The sequence below is a fragment of the Gamsiella multidivaricata genome, assembly GCF_025024155.1.
Source record: "Gamsiella multidivaricata strain RSA 2152 chromosome Unknown BC939scaffold_7, whole genome shotgun sequence".
Taxonomy (NCBI): Eukaryota; Fungi; Mortierellomycota; class Mortierellomycetes; order Mortierellales; family Mortierellaceae; genus Gamsiella; species Gamsiella multidivaricata.
This window is the reverse complement of record NW_026251715.1, coordinates 42276-60795: the sequence shown is the minus strand read 5'-3', so window position 1 is coordinate 60795 and position 18520 is coordinate 42276. Positions and strand designations below refer to the sequence as shown.

General features: G+C 48.5%; 4 protein-coding genes across 4 annotated transcripts; 2 read left to right on the top strand and 2 right to left on the bottom strand.

Moving 5' to 3' along the window:
* Positions 1–259: 259 nt before the first annotated feature.
* Positions 260–4041, bottom strand: BC939DRAFT_439085 (RNA12 protein-domain-containing protein). Its single transcript, XM_051553921.1, has 9 exons — positions 3686–4041; positions 3377–3561; positions 2554–3287; positions 2204–2446; positions 1657–2106; positions 1366–1557; positions 1119–1261; positions 825–927; positions 260–738 (listed from the first exon to the last, which is right to left on the bottom strand). The coding sequence occupies exons 1-9, from the start codon at positions 3968–3970 to the stop codon at positions 389–391; spliced, it is 2685 nt and encodes an 894-aa protein (XP_051416145.1). The 5' UTR covers positions 3971–4041; the 3' UTR covers positions 260–388.
* Positions 4042–4207: 166 nt separating this feature from the next.
* BC939DRAFT_439083 (Ndufs4, NADH dehydrogenase Fe-S protein 4) lies at positions 4208–5391 on the top strand. Its single transcript, XM_051553920.1, has 4 exons — positions 4208–4452; positions 4681–4831; positions 4943–5016; positions 5151–5391. Exons 1-4 carry the CDS (start codon positions 4284–4286, stop codon positions 5258–5260), a joined length of 504 nt encoding a protein of 167 aa, XP_051416144.1. The 5' UTR covers positions 4208–4283; the 3' UTR covers positions 5261–5391.
* Positions 5392–5417: 26 nt separating this feature from the next.
* On the bottom strand, positions 5418–9602 carry BC939DRAFT_439080 (glycoside hydrolase superfamily). Its single transcript, XM_051553919.1, has 3 exons — positions 8823–9602; positions 7861–7960; positions 5418–7762 (listed from the first exon to the last, which is right to left on the bottom strand). Exons 1-3 carry the CDS (start codon positions 9335–9337, stop codon positions 5549–5551), a joined length of 2829 nt encoding a protein of 942 aa, XP_051416143.1. The 5' UTR covers positions 9338–9602; the 3' UTR covers positions 5418–5548.
* A 271-nt stretch (positions 9603–9873) lies between these two features.
* On the top strand, positions 9874–18426 carry BC939DRAFT_499489 (Ion transport protein-domain-containing protein; the record flags this gene model as incomplete). Its single annotated transcript, XM_051559946.1, has 18 exons — positions 9874–11066; positions 11165–11305; positions 11395–11845; positions 11934–12093; positions 12202–12552; positions 12647–13170; positions 13284–13457; positions 13559–13676; positions 13755–13893; positions 13976–14105; positions 14187–14455; positions 14617–15932; positions 16024–16187; positions 16292–16389; positions 16468–17514; positions 17631–18026; positions 18112–18224; positions 18332–18426. The coding sequence occupies 18 exons, from the start codon at positions 9874–9876 to the stop codon at positions 18424–18426; spliced, it is 6879 nt and encodes a 2292-aa protein (XP_051416142.1).
* Positions 18427–18520: the final 94 nt, after the last annotated feature.

Below are 18520 nucleotides of genomic sequence, written 5' to 3'. Positions count from 1 at the left end.
TTTAAAAACTGATTCTTCCTCATATCACAATTCTCAAGGGCTGGGGTGCGATGCGTACCTTTGACTTTCCATGATGTACTGGAGTACTATATCCGAACGGGGATGCTTTTGCGCTCAACAGCTGCGACTGAAGCACTCTTCGGCAGTCAGAGGTAGGTATCCCGTGGTGTGCTGATGGGCACGTATTGCCGAGCCCTTGGCAAGGCATCACCGAGTACACCACATCGCCTTGTGTGGACTCTCAAGGCGGCCTCTTCATCTCGAATTTATCATTTCATTTTAATGCTCTGTGATATATTTTTTTTCTTGGCATACATGGCCTTTCAAAGGACCACTGTTCTACTTTCTATAATGATGCCTGTATGGCTGTGCTCTATCTCACTCGTCTTTACATCGACACACCGAGATTCGCGACAATCTTCTTGGCCTCAGACGCCTTCTGCTCATATGCCTCGACCCTGGCATGCGACTCGGCCAGCTTTTTCATCAGCCATTTGACGCGGGTATCAACCTCCTTGGGGACGCTTCTGCCTCCGAACAACCAGGATCCGTCCTTGTGCAACAGATTTGAGAGCTCCTTCAGCTCCGCCTCCCATTTTGCGACCTTAACCATCTCTTCCTTCTCGAGGAATGTCGCGGACTCGAGCTCCATCACAGCGTTGAAACCAATGTCGGAGAGGATCTCCTGGAATGCTGCGCGGTAGATTGGTTTACCAGGACGAAGAGCATATGGTCGCCCTATTGTTTTTTTGCACAAGAGAATATATCAGAATCTTGTGTAACAGGTATGCCTCTCGGGTTTTTCGACCGTCTCTTATTCGTACCATTTCTGTGCACGATAGTGATGAGTTCAGCTTGCTCCATGGCTGCGAAAGGCGACTCGTCGTTCTTGAACAGCGAATGAATCTTAAGCTCGTCAAAGTTGGCCTGAAATACCATTATACGTTAGTACCACGTCTTGAAATTGTCTTCATCAAAATAGTTATAAAAAAAAAAGAGCTTGCGAGGGGTGCGTTCCACAATTGCTTTGGCGGTCATTTCTGAAGCAGCTACTTGGCTGTTTCATGGGTGGTACCGAAGAGCAAGTAGAATTGGAGGAAAAGGTATTTAGAACTTACCGCCTCGCCTGCTGCAAGCTGCTTCATGACAGCCCAGAATTGAATCGGCGTCCAGCTCAATGTCCTGCCATCAGTGCTATCGAAGTCAAAGGCACTTTTCCTGACCTCAACGACCGCTCGCCCCCGGATATCATTCACCGCATCTAGATACCAAGTGCCAAAATCACATAAGGTTAAATTCTCAAGTTCGAACTGTCGATCGTTCTCGAAAGCGTGAGATAATGAGTGCTGCGAACGCGTGTCTAACCTTCAGGACTCAAGCCGCTCTTGATCTTTTGGACAAAGAGCTCCAGGTCTGTCAAACGTCCTCCGATCGTCTGGACGGATTTGATCAAGTCGGGAAATTCATCTCTGTCTAAATGTTTGTACACATACTCGAGGGCAGACTCCAGACTCGCATCTGCCAACACGATTGTTTCGAATGTCATGTTTGGCAAAGCTAAAAAGATAGAGTCCCACAAAGGAGGTCAGGGTAAGTTGGCTCGTTCCTGCATTCATAATTGTAACCGTGAACCTCACTGACGAGGAATGAACTTACCCTTAGCCAAGGGCTTGGCAGCCGCGACATTGTTGGTCAAGAACACGACATGTGCAACATGATTCTCGACCAAGACTGCAGCCCAGTCGGCCAAGTAAGTCCACAGTTCCTTAGTATGGGGCCCCTTCTCCCTGGACATGTATCCATCGATCACGATGATAGGGATTTCATCAGGGTCGACCCACTTGGTATCTTCTCCTTCCTGCCGTCTCTTCTTGGCCCTGGCCCTGGCAGCTCGCCTCGATTCTAGAGTATGGGTCGATGTGCCGCATTCGCCAGCCTTGATCATCTCCTCATGTCGGGCCTTTTCTTCAATGGTGGCCTCGATCTTCTTCATGATAGCCTCGGGCGAGTAGCTGGACATGTTCTTTGTCGGTGATGCCTGTTGGATGGCAATGGTCAAGGTATCCAGAATCTTTTTCATCTGCCCCTCGAACGTTGCGGACAGACCTATCGAATAAGGTGTTGTTCATTGTCAGCAAAGACGATGTCTGCACGGGCAGTATTCCAGATTCGTGATGAAGGACATGCAAATAAATCTCCGTACCTGCTTTTTGTCCAGTTGTAGCAGTAATAGCCATGTCCATCATGTTGTTGATGGTGGACATGAACTGGAACAAGGGGACGTAACCGACTTGTTTAGCCAGGTTCGTCAAGACCTCGCTTTCGCTTCTGGCGTTGGCCAACTCTTCACAGCTGATAACTACTTTGTGCTTCTTGTCCTTGATCACATAATCAACCATCTCGGTCTTTCCTGCGCCTCGAGGGCCATGGATAATTGCGAACGACTCTATTTTACAAGTTAGTGCACCATCCCATTAGCAATATTAGTCCCAGAATCGACTATCAAGACAGAAATCACAAGTCGACAAGGGTTGTCATGGTACTCATTTGTACCTGGTGGAATAAGTAGCCAGTTGCGGAGTCGTTCTTCCTCCTGTTCTCGCTCGCGCCATCCTGTCGCCTGCGATGGATCGATTGGCGCACGGGTGAGGCGCCCGATAGTCTCCTTGCGCAGCCATTTCAGGATCAGATACTCGTTCATATTGAACAACTGTGTGATCTTGGCATGCATGCTGAATACTCGCATAGGATCAAAGATGACAAACGAAACTCCAGCAAGCGCCATACCGCCGAGAGGCACGGTGATCCTAGGATGATTTGTCAGCCATGTCCAAATTGCATTTCCTTGCAGCGTTCTCTCGTATGTCACATTCAGTCGTACGCCATTGATCTCCGAACCATGTAAACAGCTCTTAGCACTGGTGGAAGCGCGCATGAATGAGTACTGGACGATAGCCTGTTTGGGCATGTCTTTGACTGGCGGAAGCATCACAATGTCCATGATTTTGCCGTACTTTCGGAAGAGTGCGTAGAGACCTTCGACGTTGAGATCGCCGGTATACTCGATCCGGATTCTGCTAGTTGGATATCGACTGGCCATGTCCTCCAGGAAGGGGGCTCCCTTGACAAGAAAGGCTCGCACCTTTTGAAAGTTGAACCACATGTAGTGATCGTGGCTGATAAGGTGCTGTTCACAACGGCTTTCGATCTCTTTAAGTGCCTCCCGTGTGGTGTATGAGCTCGGACGGACATATGAAAAATGCACAAACATTCCTCCGTCCTTCAGCCTATGGAGTGGGACACAGTGGCAGTGAATGAATTAGCTTCATTGACTGAGAGAAAAAGAGAACAAGAAAGACATCACTGAAACACATACCGCGGCTCAATACCACCGATCTTGAAGTGGAAGGGCATGGCATTCTCGGGTGGGACCAGTTCCATCTTAGCTTTGCGCTCGAGGGATTTCCATCCAGGTCGTAGAAGCGAATATCGAATGTCCCACCATCCCATCTTCAGCGGGTATGCATTGTCAAAGTACAGCATCCCGTATTGCAAAGGAAGCTGCATAGTTTAGAACGTAAAACAAATCCATTAAGCGTTAGTCCAGGGAGACAAGTGTAAAGACACAATATAGAAACGTTATGTCCGATCCATAAAGCTGTAAAAGTGCAGACCATGGCGATACCTCTTCTTCTACGACAACAGACGATTCGGTTGTGTACTTGCGTGCTGCAGTCTTTGTACCATTGACGGCTTTAGTGCGAAGATAAGGGGCTGGTTGAACAGAGATAGTTGGTGTGAAATGACGGACTGCTGGTGCTGTAGGTACGCTCCTGAGAGTGCGCACGGTTGTTGCCGATGCTGCAGTTGTGGGGGTAAAAGACGTCGGGAATAGAACCTGGCGACATGCAAACGCAGGAGCCGAGTTCAGGCGCATTGACGGCCTGCAGAATGTGGCAGCGCGATACATTGGCCCGTCGTGCTCTTTACTTTTCGAGAGGGATGGAGGGCAGCGGAGGTGATGTGTGGATCGAGGATGGGGGAGCGATTCTGATTCAAAGCGGTTATATTTTTTCAAGGTTTGGGCCCTTGGAACTGACTGAGGCCGTACCTGAATTTACCAAAAAAGGAGTATTCCGCAACGGCCAATCCTGCTCACTCAATTTGCTCCCCCAGGCACCAAGTGGCTTGTCAGTCAGAGAGCAACCGCGATCGTTCGGATCTTCCTCTCCGGAGAAAGCGATCCAACTCATCAACTACTTCCCTATACCATCTACGTCAACATGTCGGCATCTGTCCTTGTCAAGCAGGCCCTGCGGGTGCCCTTTGCCGCCACTATCAGGCCCGCATACGCCTCGCTCCTTAAATCCCACCAGTACTCGACCTCTACATCCGTCACTGAGACTCGGGAACCCGTCGCCCTCCAGGCCGAAATCATCAGTGGAGCTCCTGGTGAGTGCAGCACCTTAACAGGATCAACCCTGGGATTGACATGGAATCAGGAATCTACATTTCAGGGCTATGTCGCCTTTTTCTTCTTTTTTTTTCGCCTTACATGCATACAATATCTTTCACTGTATTTGGCATTATATTTCGCGGTGCATTTGGCACCATATTTCGCGTTGCAACTGAACCACGAGTACTTACACGGTGACTAATTGCTCTGTAATATAACGATAGAGGAGGTTCGTATGCATCCTTGCCGCATTTATCAGCAAGCAAAGGCCGCCACTCAGTCTGGAATCGCAAACACTGGATACTGGAGACTGGATTTCGACACCGATCTCGAGGCTGGTCGCTTTGAGAACGAGTTGATCGGCTGGGCTTCCAGGTACAGGAATGTTTCGACAAATCAATCAGGATGTCGCTGTGGTGGATGAAAAAATAACGGATCAAAGGATACTCACCGGATTTTGCTGTGTATCGATCTCTACCACTTTAGCGCTGATTACATGCAGGCCCTGGCCATGAAGTTCACCAGCAAGGAGGACGCCGCTGCTTTTGCTGACAAGCAGGGTATGTCTTTTTTCTTTTTCTTTTTCTTTTTCTTTTTCTTTTTCTTTTTCTTTTTTTTTCTCGTCGTTGAACCACAATCTACAATCTTTCCCAGTTACTAATTAATCTCGACACACACATAATGGTTTTTGTAGGCTGGGACTACACCATCCAGGAGCCCAACAAGAAGGTCTTCAAGAAGAAGATCTATGCTGACAACTTCAAGTACTCTCCCAAGAAGCTGCGCTTTGTCAAGACAAAGTAAAAAAGCGCAACGAACAAGAAAGAAACTACACATACAGGGAATATACGACGATCAGGTTCACCATACGTTGGTGACACGCAAAAGAAACGATTTTAGAACGTTGAAAAATAGACAATATCCACTCCACTCACAATTCATATCATGTTTTTGGGAACTCTGCTTATTGCTCCTGTCAATTACTTCATGTGCCTTTGTTTGAAAAGTATTAACGATCGGTGCGCTTCAGGAAAAACATCATGTGCTCAAAACCGTTTACTTGTACAAAGAAACATCGAGAATATATGCTGCCTATGAGAGCCGGCAACACTGGCTGATAGTGCTCCAAAAACTTCCTGAGCGACTTGACACAGAGTTACCTGCCCACTTCTTCCCTACAACAGTAATCTCAAAGACATCCTCCTCTTCTTCCTCTTGGGCGCGTCGGGTCTTGGTGTCCTCGCCAGGCCCATAGCTCTTGTCACTGTTATCGTCATCAGTCCACCAGTACAAAATCTGCTCGTCATGATTCCACTCGTAATGGCCACCAGAAACAGTGACCGAGCAAGCAGAGTCTTTCTCGGCCGACGCAGAGCTTGACGACGTGCTGAGGGAGCTTAAATAGTCCTCCACGCATGGGAAATGGATCCGGGGCAGATAAATCTCGGTCGGTTCATTGATCTTGCCGGGCATAGGTGAGTTCAGTGGATTGGATGCATCCCCGGGCTCGGTCGTGCGCGTCCGCTTGAACGAGAACTTGAAGGTAATATTGTTCAGCGAGAATGACAACTCCAAAGGAATACCGGCAACCTTTTGTGCAAAAGGTCTACAGAATGCAACTACAGCCCTTCCGCCCTGATCAAGGTTGAGGTGCTTGTTGCTGGATCCGTCTGGACTTAAACCTTGACCCTCGAGCAAAGCATGGCTCGAGGACATCGTTGAGGATAATGACTTGGAAGATTTCATGGAAGAGGACGACGATGATGAGGACAATTTGGCCACTCTGGCATGCACGGGCGACTGCTTCCGATCGGACAAATTCGTCGAAGGTGAACCCTGCGATTCAATGACGGTATTGTCTGACAAGGCCATAGAGTTGTCCGAGTCCATCACTCGGAGACTGAGCGAGTCGCTAGCGAGGCTGGATTTGCTGTTCTTCTTGCTAAGTCGGCCGGGATCTTTGTCTAGGTCATCTTTGCTCCAAAGTGACAGGTCCTCGCCATTCCATTGGTCGCCCCACTTGTGCGAGTTGTCCGGGCAGTAATTCCATAGTGTGAAGTTGAGGTGATTGGATTCCAGAGCATACATGTTGGCATCCATGGCCTTGATCTGGTCCTTGTAGTTGCCGTTGGGCTTGTACGCCTTACCATCGTTCATATCGTACGGGATTCCGATTTCTCCGATAAGTGTTGGATGCTGTCCAATGGCCTGCTGACCCTCCTCCTTGATGCTGGCAAGCTGTTCCCTGAAGCATTCCTTGATGGCCTTCTCGCCGATCTTGATAGCAGCAGCGTAGTTGGGGTATCGGCCGCGCTTCACACCCAGATAATCCACATTGAAAAAGTTCCAGCGTTTGTTCAAAAGCGTCAGTCCATCGTACCAGTGAGGTGCATAGACCACACGGGACGTGATGTCAAAGTGGGCCACGTCTTCATCGTCGTGGGGCGGCGGAAGCGAGGGTGGAATTTCGTTGACGGGAGGCTCCAAAAAGATGATGGCTGCATTGTGGATCGTTCGAATGGCCTGCGCATAACGTCTGCAGAAAGGCAAGAACGACCTCGAGTCAAATTCGTACTTTTCGCCGGTCTTAGGGTCCTTGTAGAAGTACTCTGAGTTCAGGGCCTGCTGTGTTGACATGTCCCAGACACCATGATGGGCCCATATACACTCTCCGGCCTTTGGATACTCCTTCGAGCGTTTCCATCCGAATCTCTTGTCCTTTTCATCACGCTGCTCCGGGCTGAGCCAGGCGGTGACGCCTTCAGGGTCGATCGTTCTTGACCCTCTTCGTTTGGGTCCAAAAAATGTCGACACCCAAAACTCGACCGTCTGTTTGGAACCTTGCCCGAGAAGCATGGCCTGCAACGGAGTGGGAGTAGCGTCCTTCTTCAGTTCCTGGTGATGAGGAAATTTTGTGATATCCTCCACGCCAATCCATCCGGCTGACGGCTCATTCAAAGTGTCGTACCCAACTACAACGTCGTCCTCAATCCCGTGCTGCTTGTTGATATATTCTGCTAGGGCCATGTAACTCTTGATGTAATGAGTCTGAAGGTAGTCCTGAATATTCATTTGATTGACGACGCAGTCAGGTGCAAAGGTGGATCCTGCGAAGAAGAGCGTGAACATGGTCGCTGCCGCCAATTTGTTGTAGTTCGTTGCCCAAACCATTTTTGGATAGTTCTCAGGATCTTCGTAGAAGTTCTGGACCAGAGCGGCATTTGTTTGCGGGAAGCAGCTGGGATCGAGTCCAGCTAGGTATAGGGTCCACAGTGGTGCGCCTGATCCTCCGGAAAACCTTGACCACTAATGGCGACAAAATAGGCATCTCTGTTTAGAAAGATGATACAAAATACGATATAGCACACGTGTTCTGTTCCACCAGAATGTCAACATCGGCTTACCACATCCTGATGAGGGTCAATGAAGCATTTAAAGCCGTATTGCTTGCACTTATAAAGCACCTTGACGAGGTACTCGAAGAAATCGTAATCGTACTTGCCACTATAATGAACATGATAGGAGGCAATGTGGTCAGTTGTTCCATCCGCGGTCAATAGGGGCAAGGGCGAACGAGGTGTTTGAGCATGGAAATAGCAAGGATGGGTTGTGGTCTGAAGCAGGTTTGGACGTGTATCTTGTTGCTATAGTCGTAAAGATCATCGACACCGGCATATTAAAAAGGGCCAGAAAAAAAAGTGGCCTGATTTTTTGTTCTCCACAGCTGGAAGGCACAAACAAACAGCATGGGGGTGTGCGCGAGAAATTTGGTGTCACTCGACCAGCTATGTTCTTCATTTATGATCTGCTGTGGATAAGTAGATATCCCGTTGCATGTTTCTGTTGGGCTTTGAAGGACGGGGAATGCACTCGTGGGACCACGCCTGAAAAAAGGTAAAGAGGCACACTACAAGAGGACGGCAGTGTGTGTGGAGGCAACCGCAAATGATTGCGCCGATTTCAGGCAGGTGTCTCCATCGGTCACTCTTTGCTCATCGAGAGAAAATGTGGTCGATATTCCTCATCTTTCCCGCAGTGCCTTGTTACATAACATCATAATCGAGACTAAATCCATGCCATGTCAGCACAGGCTCCAAAAAAGCAAACTACCCTCATTCCACTGATCGCATGCAGCAAAACGCACAAGTGGCAAAGCAGATAATGGGCCGACGAGAACAAGACTACCGACTGCCGCGTTCGGAGAAACGGTAGCACCTTAATTTCACCCTGCTGTTCATTTTCATTATTTCATGCCCATTGGTCTCAACCCTCTCCCCATCCATGCGTGCAGTGCAGGACGGGAATAGCCCAAAATGTACTGTGCGATGGCATCAATATTGAAAGTAATTAATATTCGCCAACTTACGGTCCAGCATGCTCGATTGCCTCCCAGGTGACAATGAATCGCAACAGATTGAACCCCCAGTGCTTGAGACGGGCTAGGTGTTCGTCTGCGTCCTCGAGCGGGAAGGGTCGGCCAATGAACGAAACCTCTGTTCCGTCATTGTCCAGGAAACCCTCAGCCTGGTGCGACGGACAGTTTACTGGCGTCTTAGATGCGCCTGACAGGTTGACCCCGCGCAGGGTCACAGTGCGGCCACTGTGATCCTTGAACCATGGGCCACGCAGGAAGAGAGGATTGGTCGATGTTGGGTGATGTCCTTGAGACTCAAACAGGCTCCCTTGTGCGTGGCTTTCGGAAGAACGGAAGGCAGCATTGACGAAGGGGCGGTGCGTAAGTGTAGGAGAAGCTGTGGTCGAAGTATTGAGCGAGGCATTGGAGGAAGAGTTGGCAAGGACGTGGATTCGCTGGTTGCGAATTTGAGCGTCATCGGTCAGGGTGGCCGAGGACTGTGAGGGACGCAGATTGTTGCTTGACATCGGTTTGTGTTCTGTTGGTGGGGATCCTGGTGGCAAAAGAAAGAAAGGGCTGGAGCGGATCGAGCGCGAGTGCTTTCTGGCGGTGGTCAAGAAGAGCGCCTGAAGGAGTGAGTGTCGACAATGCGGGTGAGCTGGCTGTTAAGAGGGAGCAAAGGAAATATATGTATTGGGATCAAAGGTGAGAGAAGGAAGAAAGGTGAGGGGATGGGGTGGAGGAAATAGCGGGCGTTATTTGGGAAAGAAAGAAGGTGGGCTGAAAAGTGGGAGGAGGAAGGACGTTGTGTGCGGACGAGACAGGACTCGTTGAAGCGGTGGACTGCGAAGACTGCTAGCCGTGCGCGATAGATAGAAATGTAAAATTAGAAAAAACTTGTCCAACTGCACACTCCACATTCAACCATTCCTCACACATCCACCCATCCTGTCCATCCCCTGGTCAAGACCCATCCTTCCACCTGTCCTTACAAAGACATCCGTAGAAGTGCTTCCAGTCCTTTCTTCGAACCTATCTCAGACACAGTGGTGCATGTCTTTCCATGAACCATGAAAACAGGACCGCAGATAGCCCCCAGGACCAGGACAGGGATACTTCCGTACCCTCGTTGCACATAGACCCCATTGCGCTGCAGCCAACCCCATATTCTGAGCCGTCCTCACCTTCCCCGTCATCCTCATCCCTCCCACGCCGAAGCCGCCTCTTTCTCCAGACTCCGGGTGTTCATCAATTGGACTTGAATCGCCTTAATGGGCCACCTAACAACAGCCTTCAGCCATCTTCCGCTTCCACCACTTCCTCATCCTCCTTCAATTCGGCTGCACCCAGTCAACAGCACCCGGCCGCCTTCTCCCCCACTAGCCACATTTCTATCCACAGTTCAGAATCCGATCTCGATGCTGGCTATCACCCTGAAAGATCCAGCGGTAATGAGGTTGCCCTCCGCAGGCGGAGGCATACCTCCTTCAACCTGGATGACCAGCCTTTCGCCCCTGCCCCTAGGTCCCACTCTGGAGCGTCTAAGAGCTCAACATCCTCCACACGAGAGCGGATACCAATTGCTCCAGAGTCACCAGCTCTGTCTTCAGTTGGTTCCAAGAGGTCCTCAGTCGTCCACAATCGTTCGTCAATTGCAGGACTACCAGGCGCTGAACATTCCGGAGGCTGGATGAGTGGGCTGTCTGAAGTGATGGCCAATGTATCCTCAAGGGTAGTTAATACGAGAGCTCAGGAACAGCCGCAGAATCGCTCCTTGAGTTTTACGCAGGGAGAGGCTAGCGAAAGCGAACTAAACGAGCAGCAACGATCAGGTCATCGTAACTCTTTTCATCAAGACACATCAGTCGTGCCAGATGTCCCTCCATGGGTTGCGCCAGCTGGAAATACCGCTGTATCTGACCATGGCTCCTCGAGAAATTTGAGACGATCGGGATCAAAACGAAGTTCAGGGAGCCACGCAGGCGGAACAAACTTGGGTGTCAGGACATCTCAACAAGGAAACCGTGGACCCCTACAAAGCACGGACAACTCGCGCTCGGGTACAGGATCGCATCTGGGAAAGCCCAACTCAGCACACCCAGAGAAGGCGTATCAGGAGGATGAGGAGTCACTGTTCACGCCAGGTGGATTTACACATCGTGGATCAGTCAAGATGCGACTCGAAGGTCGCTCACTCATGCTGTTCTCTCCGCAAAATCCGCTTCGACTATGGCTTGCGTCGATTCTTATGTCAAAGTATGAGCATATTTCAGTTTTGCATTATCATGATGGCATACGAAAGATAGCAGAGGCCAAGCGGCTAACATACAGTGACATTGTTGGATGGACACTAGATATACGGACCCATTTATTCTTGTAGTTATTCTCACACAATGGGTGTTTTTTGTCATTACGCCCATGACTCCAGAAACCAAGAATGTATTCGGCTCGTACTGGACGCAATACGGACTATTAGCAGTGAATATTCTTTATACGTAAGTTACACTTTTTTTTATATATATCCACAAGGAGATGCGCTATAAGGAGACGAGCGATTGACATACATATATCCTGCACTTCGTAGGCTGGAGATCCTGGCCAAGGCTATTGTATACGGACTTTTTTTCGACTGTAACGGTTTTCAGTGGCGGAAACGACTGCCCAGCGGGATCCAGCAACTTGTCAGCACAATATCCCCAGCCAAATCATCTGCTTCTATAAAGAACTCGAATTCACTCTCACGCGTCAACAGCGTACGCTCGCATTCCTCGGCGCTCGAAAAAGCACAAAGTCAAACCAATCCTTCGGTACCAGTCACGAAAGAAACGACTGAAACACCTGTTCCAGAGGCCGACAATCGACCAGCGCATGCTCCGTTCTTTAGATCGTACTACAATCGTCTGGATGGAATCGTCGTAGCCAGCTACTGGATCGACTTTGCCTTTATGATGACAGGAGTCCAGAATGTCTATGTATTCAAAGCAATCAGTGCTCTGCGACCACTTCGATTACTTTCCTTGACCGAGGGAACATCGGTAAGTAGAGGCATCGAATGTCAATATGCAATAATTTCGTCCGCAGCCGACTTTAACATCTGTCTATTAACATCTTCGACTGATGTAGACCATTATTGATTCCCTCTCGATCTCGGCACCCTTATTGCTCACCATCCTTGGATTCATTTTCTTTTTCTTCTTCATTTTGAGTCTCATTGGACTTCTTGTCTTCCAAGGAGCATTGTCGCGCCGATGCTCCATCCAGCAGCCGGATAATCCAAGCGTTTGTATGTTCATTTCGAAAATGTAGTTCACAATGAAGTGTCTTGGTCAACACTTTACGGCAACTAACCATCCGACCCAAATGATCGTTTAATTATTATTATTATTTCCAGGGGTACCTGTGTCGCCTGAAGTAATTTGTGGAGGATATTACAGTAACGGCACCATCATGGGCATTGTCAACTATATCGGACAAGGCGACGGAGACGATTCATCACCTAGGACAACGGCCATGATCTGTCCAGAGGGGCAGATTTGCATGCAGTTTCCGGACTATAATCCGCTGAATCTGATCTCGTTCGACAACTTTTTGTTTTCTCTCCTCACGGTCTTTACGGTCAGCTCCATGGAAGGCTGGACTGATGTGCAGTACTGGGTCATGGACGGTGATTCGAGATGGGCGGCCATATTCTTTTGCGTGGCGATCTTTCTCATGAGTTTTCTAATGATTCCGCTCTTCATCGGTAAGATATCGCTACCCTGTTGATATTGAGCGCCAAATTAGACTTTCTAATATTAACGGTCTTTTTTTTTTTTTTTCCTCCAACATTTACGTAGCCGGTATAACATACTCATTTGGAGCGGTTAGGGCGGAGAAGAGGCACTCAGCGTTCTCAAACAAAACTCGGAACACAAGGGTGCTATTGGATACAGCAGAGGGATGGCAGTTTGAAGATCAGGTGCTCCAAGTTCGCTCTCCATTCCGGCAATGGTTGATCCGGATCGTCAACGATCCTTGGTTCCCTATTGTTGGTGCTTTCTTGGTCTTTCTGGATCTACTCGCCATGTGTTTTCGCCGATACGACAGCTCGCCTTCAGCGTTGAAAAAGATTGACAATGTCGAGCTGGTCTTCACATTGATTTTTTTGGTTGAGATTTGTTTGCGCATTGCTGGTCATAGTACATGGGAACAGTTCTGGAGACGGAAATCCAACAAGTTTGATTTGTTTTTGGCTGTTACAACAGCCATTATCCTTCTGCCTGTAATTCATCGCTGGGAATGGTTCCGATACCTCACTGCATTCCAGGTCATGAGGGCCTACCGCATCATACCTGCAATCCCAGGAGTCCGGGAATTGATGGTAATGCTTCTAACGCTTATATTGTGCCAACTTGAAAATCTGTAATACCTATCCAGTGGAGGACCTGTCGATTGCTTATCAACAACCTGCATGTTCTTGTAATTTTGTAATAGGGCGCAGTCGTTGGAAGTGCCACAGGAATGCTGAATTTGCTGCTGATCACATTCATGTTCCTGTTGGTCTGTGCTCCGGTCCCAATGATGCTCTTTGGCGGCGACATGGACGGTGACGATCCGCAACCCATCAACTTTGACGATCTCGGCCAAAGCTTTATCTCTCTGTTCATTGTAAGCACATGGCGATAACGCAGAGTATTTTGTTTATTATTATTAAATAGAAAAGAAGAAAAGAAAACAGACGACATTAACTTCACGGCTGTTTAACATAGATCCTGACGGGCGAAAACTGGGTCAACATTATGTACGATGGACTGAACTCGCATCCTGAGCGATACAAGCAAGTCTATGGCGTCATATTTTTCGTTATCTACTACTGTGCTTCTCATTGTAAGTGACAATGTATTAAACGTCCCTGATCGGCAATCCACTCGACTCTCCGTTAACCCTTTTCTCTGTGTTTTTTAGACGTTCTTTTGAACCTTTTCATCGCCATCGTGCTGGAGCATTTTGACATGGATGACGACGAAAAATACAAAAAGCAGTTGGAAATCTACTTCGAGACACATCAGCGATCAAAAATTAAAAAGTCTATGGGCGCTTTCTAGTAAGTGTTGGTTATCTTGTGGTGCGCTGGAGCAAGTTGATATGGCAAAGTCTAATATGATCGATCTTTCGTCCGGCAATAGCTATCTTAATCCATATGCATACCTCCCTGCACGACCACAGACTCTCACCGTCAACGGATTACCCATGGACCAAACTGTATCGATCCGCAAGAACGTGTTCCGACAGTTTTTAGAGGGCGACACATTACCTGTAACTATCCATGATGCTAATTGTCCTGACGATTATCTAGTCAAAATGAGGTACTTATTATCTGGCCTCATCCACTGTTAGAACACAAACGAAATAATGGAGACCAAACCCCCGCTGATTGTCTGGCTTGAGCGGATGCGCGACTACTGGTTCCCAACGCAGGCGCAGCTGGAGGCAATGGATAGTACAAAGCCCTTGTTAAAAGGCGACCAGTCTGATTCCAATTATCCTGTCGCAGGAGTATCCGGGTTTGGAAAGGCGCAAGATGAGATCGATGCCAACCTGGAGCGCTTGGATGCCGGGCTTGAAAAGATCACTTGGGATATGAACCAGCATTCTGAAGATCCTCAGTAAGTTCATCGCCTTTTCTTCCTTTTTTTTCGCTTCACTGTGCTCTGCGTTTGCAAAAGAAAAAAGAAAAAAGAAAAAAAAAAAAAAAAAAAAAAAAAAAAAAGAATAAGGACGATTGTTACAATGATAGATATTGATCTGTATCCTACCATATTAATAGTGCGACCTCGAAGACGCTCTCCCCTGAAGGTTACCGCAATGCAAAAGGCAGACAGGAGACGCATGCGGACGAAGATCAAGCCGGGATTCAGGAGTTCCTTGAGGCCCATCCCGTCTACGATCGGTCTCTCTTTCTCCTGCCAAGCAACAACCGGTTCAGGCAGTGGTGCCGCCGTCTTGTGGGTCCAAGGATTGACCGCCAGTTGTCAACCATGAACCGATTCAACTGGTTTATCTTTACATGTATCCTGTTGAGCATTGCTGTCATTATCGCCGACGACCCGGTGGATAGACGAAGGGCCATGGTCTCAGGAAACACTAAAAGACAGGACATTCTTGGCGACATTGACTATGTCACAACTATCATTTTCGTTGTGGAGCAGGGTCTCAGGATCCTCGCGGATGGCTTCGTTTTCACACCAACAGGATATGTACGGAACTCTTGGAACTTTATGGACCTTTTTATTGTCGTTATGAGTTGCGTGATGACATTTACGCAAATCGACCACCTTTACAGCGTCTCACGAGCCGTCCGAGCACTATCCTGCCTTCGAGTGCTGCGTATTATCCGTTATTTCGAGGGTGTATCTGCCATGTTCAGGGCGATTGGGAAAGCATTGCCGAGGATGGTCGTCGCACTTGTTCTGACGGCGCTATTATTTTGGCCCTTCGCGATCTACGGCGTCAACGTCTACGCCGGATACTTCTACCTGTGCAACGACCCAACCATCACGAACAAAGGCGACTGTGTGGGCGAATTCATGAATCCACCCAGCGGGGACGACAATGGTGATATCTTGATTCCGCGAGTTTGGAGTAATCCTTACGACTACAGTTTCGATACTATCCAGGCCGCAGTGCTGGTGCTCTTTGAGATGGCCTCACAGGAAGGATGGGTTTTAGTCTTGCAGTCCGGTCGCGCGGTTCCCGATTATCTAGGAGAACAACCGTACATCCAGCCGGACGAACCCAACCGTTTCAACTCATTCTACTTTTTGGTCTTCATGCTGGTCGGCTCGATCATCTTTGTGCAAGTCTTTATCGGTGTTATCTTGGAGACGTTCAAGACATGGAACGGAATCTCGCTCTTGACTGTGGAACAACGTCGCTGGATCGATCTCCGGCGGCAGCTTCGGTTGATCAAGCCGACTGCCACCCCTGCAAGGCCCCAGAATCGTATCAGAGCCTTTTGCTACGACCTAGTGATTGAGAAGAAGGGTATTCTCTGGCGGATCATGACTGTAATTCTGGTGCTAAACGTATGCCTGATAGCCTCGCAGCACTATGGCCAACCGCAGCTACTGACCGACATTCAGGGTAAGGCTTCTCGATATGTCTTTTAATCTGCTCTTCCAACCTCTCGCAGACGGCAATTTACTAAAGGACCATTGCTTCGCTCTGGGAATAGATATATCGTACTTCATCTTCCTGGGCCTTTATTCAATGGAAATCATGATCAAAATTACTGGGTACGGGTTCCACAAATGGCGGTTGTCGCGCTGGAACCTCTACGACCTTGCCATTACTACCTTGGCATTGATCACACTTATTCCACGCTTCATCGGACACGAGGTACAAGGACTCCGGATCGCCTGCTTTGTTGCCCCTGGGTGTTCTCGATCGATGATACCAACAAATGAATTTAATGCCGTTGGCTCTCTATTATGGCATCTTAGCTGTGGACCTTGAGGCTGGAAAAGTTCCTGCTGATCACCATATCGTTTCGATTGGCGCAAAGAATCGATTCTCTTCAAGTCCTTTTCCGGGCATTGGTGTAAGTTGAACAGGACTTTTTTGGTTATGAACATGCGAGAAACTATCGGTATCTGAATACCTTTTTTTCATGATATAGGATTGCATTGGGATCTATCCTCAATATCACGGCAGTATTCATGGTAGTTTTTACCGTGTATGCTATCATGTTCCGCGAGCTCTTTGGTATGACGCGTCTCGGCCCCTCGACTACGGGACTTGCCAATTTTGGCTCGTTCGGGAACACGATGCTGATGCTGATCCGCATGACTACTGGAGAAAACTGGGACTTTGTTATGCACGACATGATGGTGGAACCGCCCAATTGTACCCCGAGTAGGACATCATATCTGGACGGTGACTGTGGATCACAGCCATGGGCGTATTTTATGTTCCTATCGTTTTACATTGTTTGCACATACATCCTGCTCAACATGTTTATCGCCGTCATTATCAGCAACTTTTCCTTTGCATATCAGCAGGATTCGCTGACGACCTTGATTACACGAGAGGATTTGAGGAACTTCAAAATGACGTGGGCCAAGTTTGATCCAAGGGGCACTGGCTACATTGATCCCAAGCACCTTTCAAAATTGCTGCGATCACTAGAAGGACGATTTTGCACAAGAGTGTACAAGCAACCAGAGTTCAGTACACCCAACCTTGTCAAGGCATACTCTTTTTCCTCCAGCCCTTCAGAACAACGTTCCTCATCAGGCAACGGGGGTCCAAATCATCTGCACGCGCCTCCTTCGCCGTCAGCTCAAAACGGATCCACGTCGCATCGGTCTGTACTCGGTCTGGGGTCCAATCGCCGAATGAATCGATTATCCATTAGTCCAAGTCTGTCTGCTGCCAAAAGCCCTCAGGGCGCTGGACCTTCTCCAAAGACTGTCCCGATTACCATATCCGAGTCCGAAACTAGCGCATCAGGTGAAAAGCAGAACAAGCTGGATGCCCATCTGGACCTCCAGGGACTTCAGCAGACACTGTCCAGGATTGACACCATGGACGTGTACCATCGTCGAAAGATCTACAACCTTGTTTACAAGGAAGCGTTGGCGACCTGTACTAGCCGTGGGGTTTCATTTTACAGCACTTTGGATATCCTTTCGTTCACTCTGGTGGATATTGAGCAGGCACTTGGGTAAGATCATATGGGAATGGCCCCACTTCACACTTCACTATGCTCTTGTAATGTTTTATGTTTTAACAGGAATTGGTCCTCGTTCCTGACTATTTTTATTACTAAATCATGAGTAGCATGGAGGAGTTTCTGACGCGAAATGAGCGTGTCAAGGAGGTCAAGGCCGCTGTCGCTCGCGAGACGATTCATAACCTGCTCCTCACCATCGTGGCCCGGCGCAATTTTTTGAAGCAACGTCGGGCCAAGCAAAACTCGCGGCTGCGCCCAGAGGTGCCTCGGATCGTCATCGACACCTCGGTCGGAAACGAACGCCATTTCCGTCAGGACACTTCACCCATGCTGAGCTCCTCTCCGAGCGGTCGATCCTCATTCATCCCTTCGCCCATTCTAGACTTTTCAAAGGGCCATTCCAGTTTTCCTTCAGATGATGATCTATCCCCTGTTGGAGTATATTCCACTAATACGATGCTCTCGATCGGCTCTAACGAGTCGAATGGATGGGAATCGTACGAGTAAGTGGTAATACTTGGAGAAAGGAATACGTAAGATCTATGAGTTACATACTCATACACTCTTCCCTCAACTTCTAACATCTAGGAGGGACTCTTACAATCGCACGTCTGCACAATCGGATATTTCGGACTACGCGATGGATCCGCGGATGGGATCCCCAACATCGGGTTTCGTTTTCGAAGGATCGACCTGGTTTAGTAAGTGCTTTGGTTTTGGTTTTGGTTTTGGTTTTGGTTTATCGTTGCAGTACACACTTGCTATTTTTGTGATACTAAGCAATTTATTATACGCTGGAAAATGATAGACATGTTGCAGGATCAGATAAGAGAGCAAGATGAAGCCCTGGCAAACCACAACAGCCATCTCGACTCTCGACGGCACTCTACACAAGGCAAATGAACTGAATGGTCCCTCGCTGCCTAATACTCAAGTGCGTAGAGCTCATGACACACTGCACTATACCTACACCATAGCTTCAATCCTAATCATATGT

Coding starts and splice junctions, on each gene's coding strand:
- BC939DRAFT_439085 (XM_051553921.1), bottom strand. CDS start 3,970: ATGTATCGCGCTGCCACATTCTGCAGGCCGTCAATGCGCCTGAACTCG. Junction 3,562..3,685: donor CTGTTGTCGTAGAAGAAGAG/GTATCGCCATGG, acceptor TAAACTATGCAG/CTTCCTTTGCAATACGGGAT. Junction 928..1,118: donor AGCTTGCAGCAGGCGAGGCG/GTAAGTTCTAAA, acceptor ATGGTATTTCAG/GCCAACTTTGACGAGCTTAA.
- BC939DRAFT_439083 (XM_051553920.1), top strand. CDS start 4,284: ATGTCGGCATCTGTCCTTGTCAAGCAGGCCCTGCGGGTGCCCTTTGCC. Junction 4,832..4,942: donor TTGATCGGCTGGGCTTCCAG/GTACAGGAATGT, acceptor CTACCACTTTAG/CGCTGATTACATGCAGGCCC. Junction 5,017..5,150: donor TGCTTTTGCTGACAAGCAGG/GTATGTCTTTTT, acceptor TGGTTTTTGTAG/GCTGGGACTACACCATCCAG.
- BC939DRAFT_439080 (XM_051553919.1), bottom strand. CDS start 9,337: ATGTCAAGCAACAATCTGCGTCCCTCACAGTCCTCGGCCACCCTGACC. Junction 7,961..8,822: donor GCAATCGAGCATGCTGGACC/GTAAGTTGGCGA, acceptor TGTTCATTATAG/TGGCAAGTACGATTACGATT. Junction 7,763..7,860: donor TTGACCCTCATCAGGATGTG/GTAAGCCGATGT, acceptor TGTCGCCATTAG/TGGTCAAGGTTTTCCGGAGG.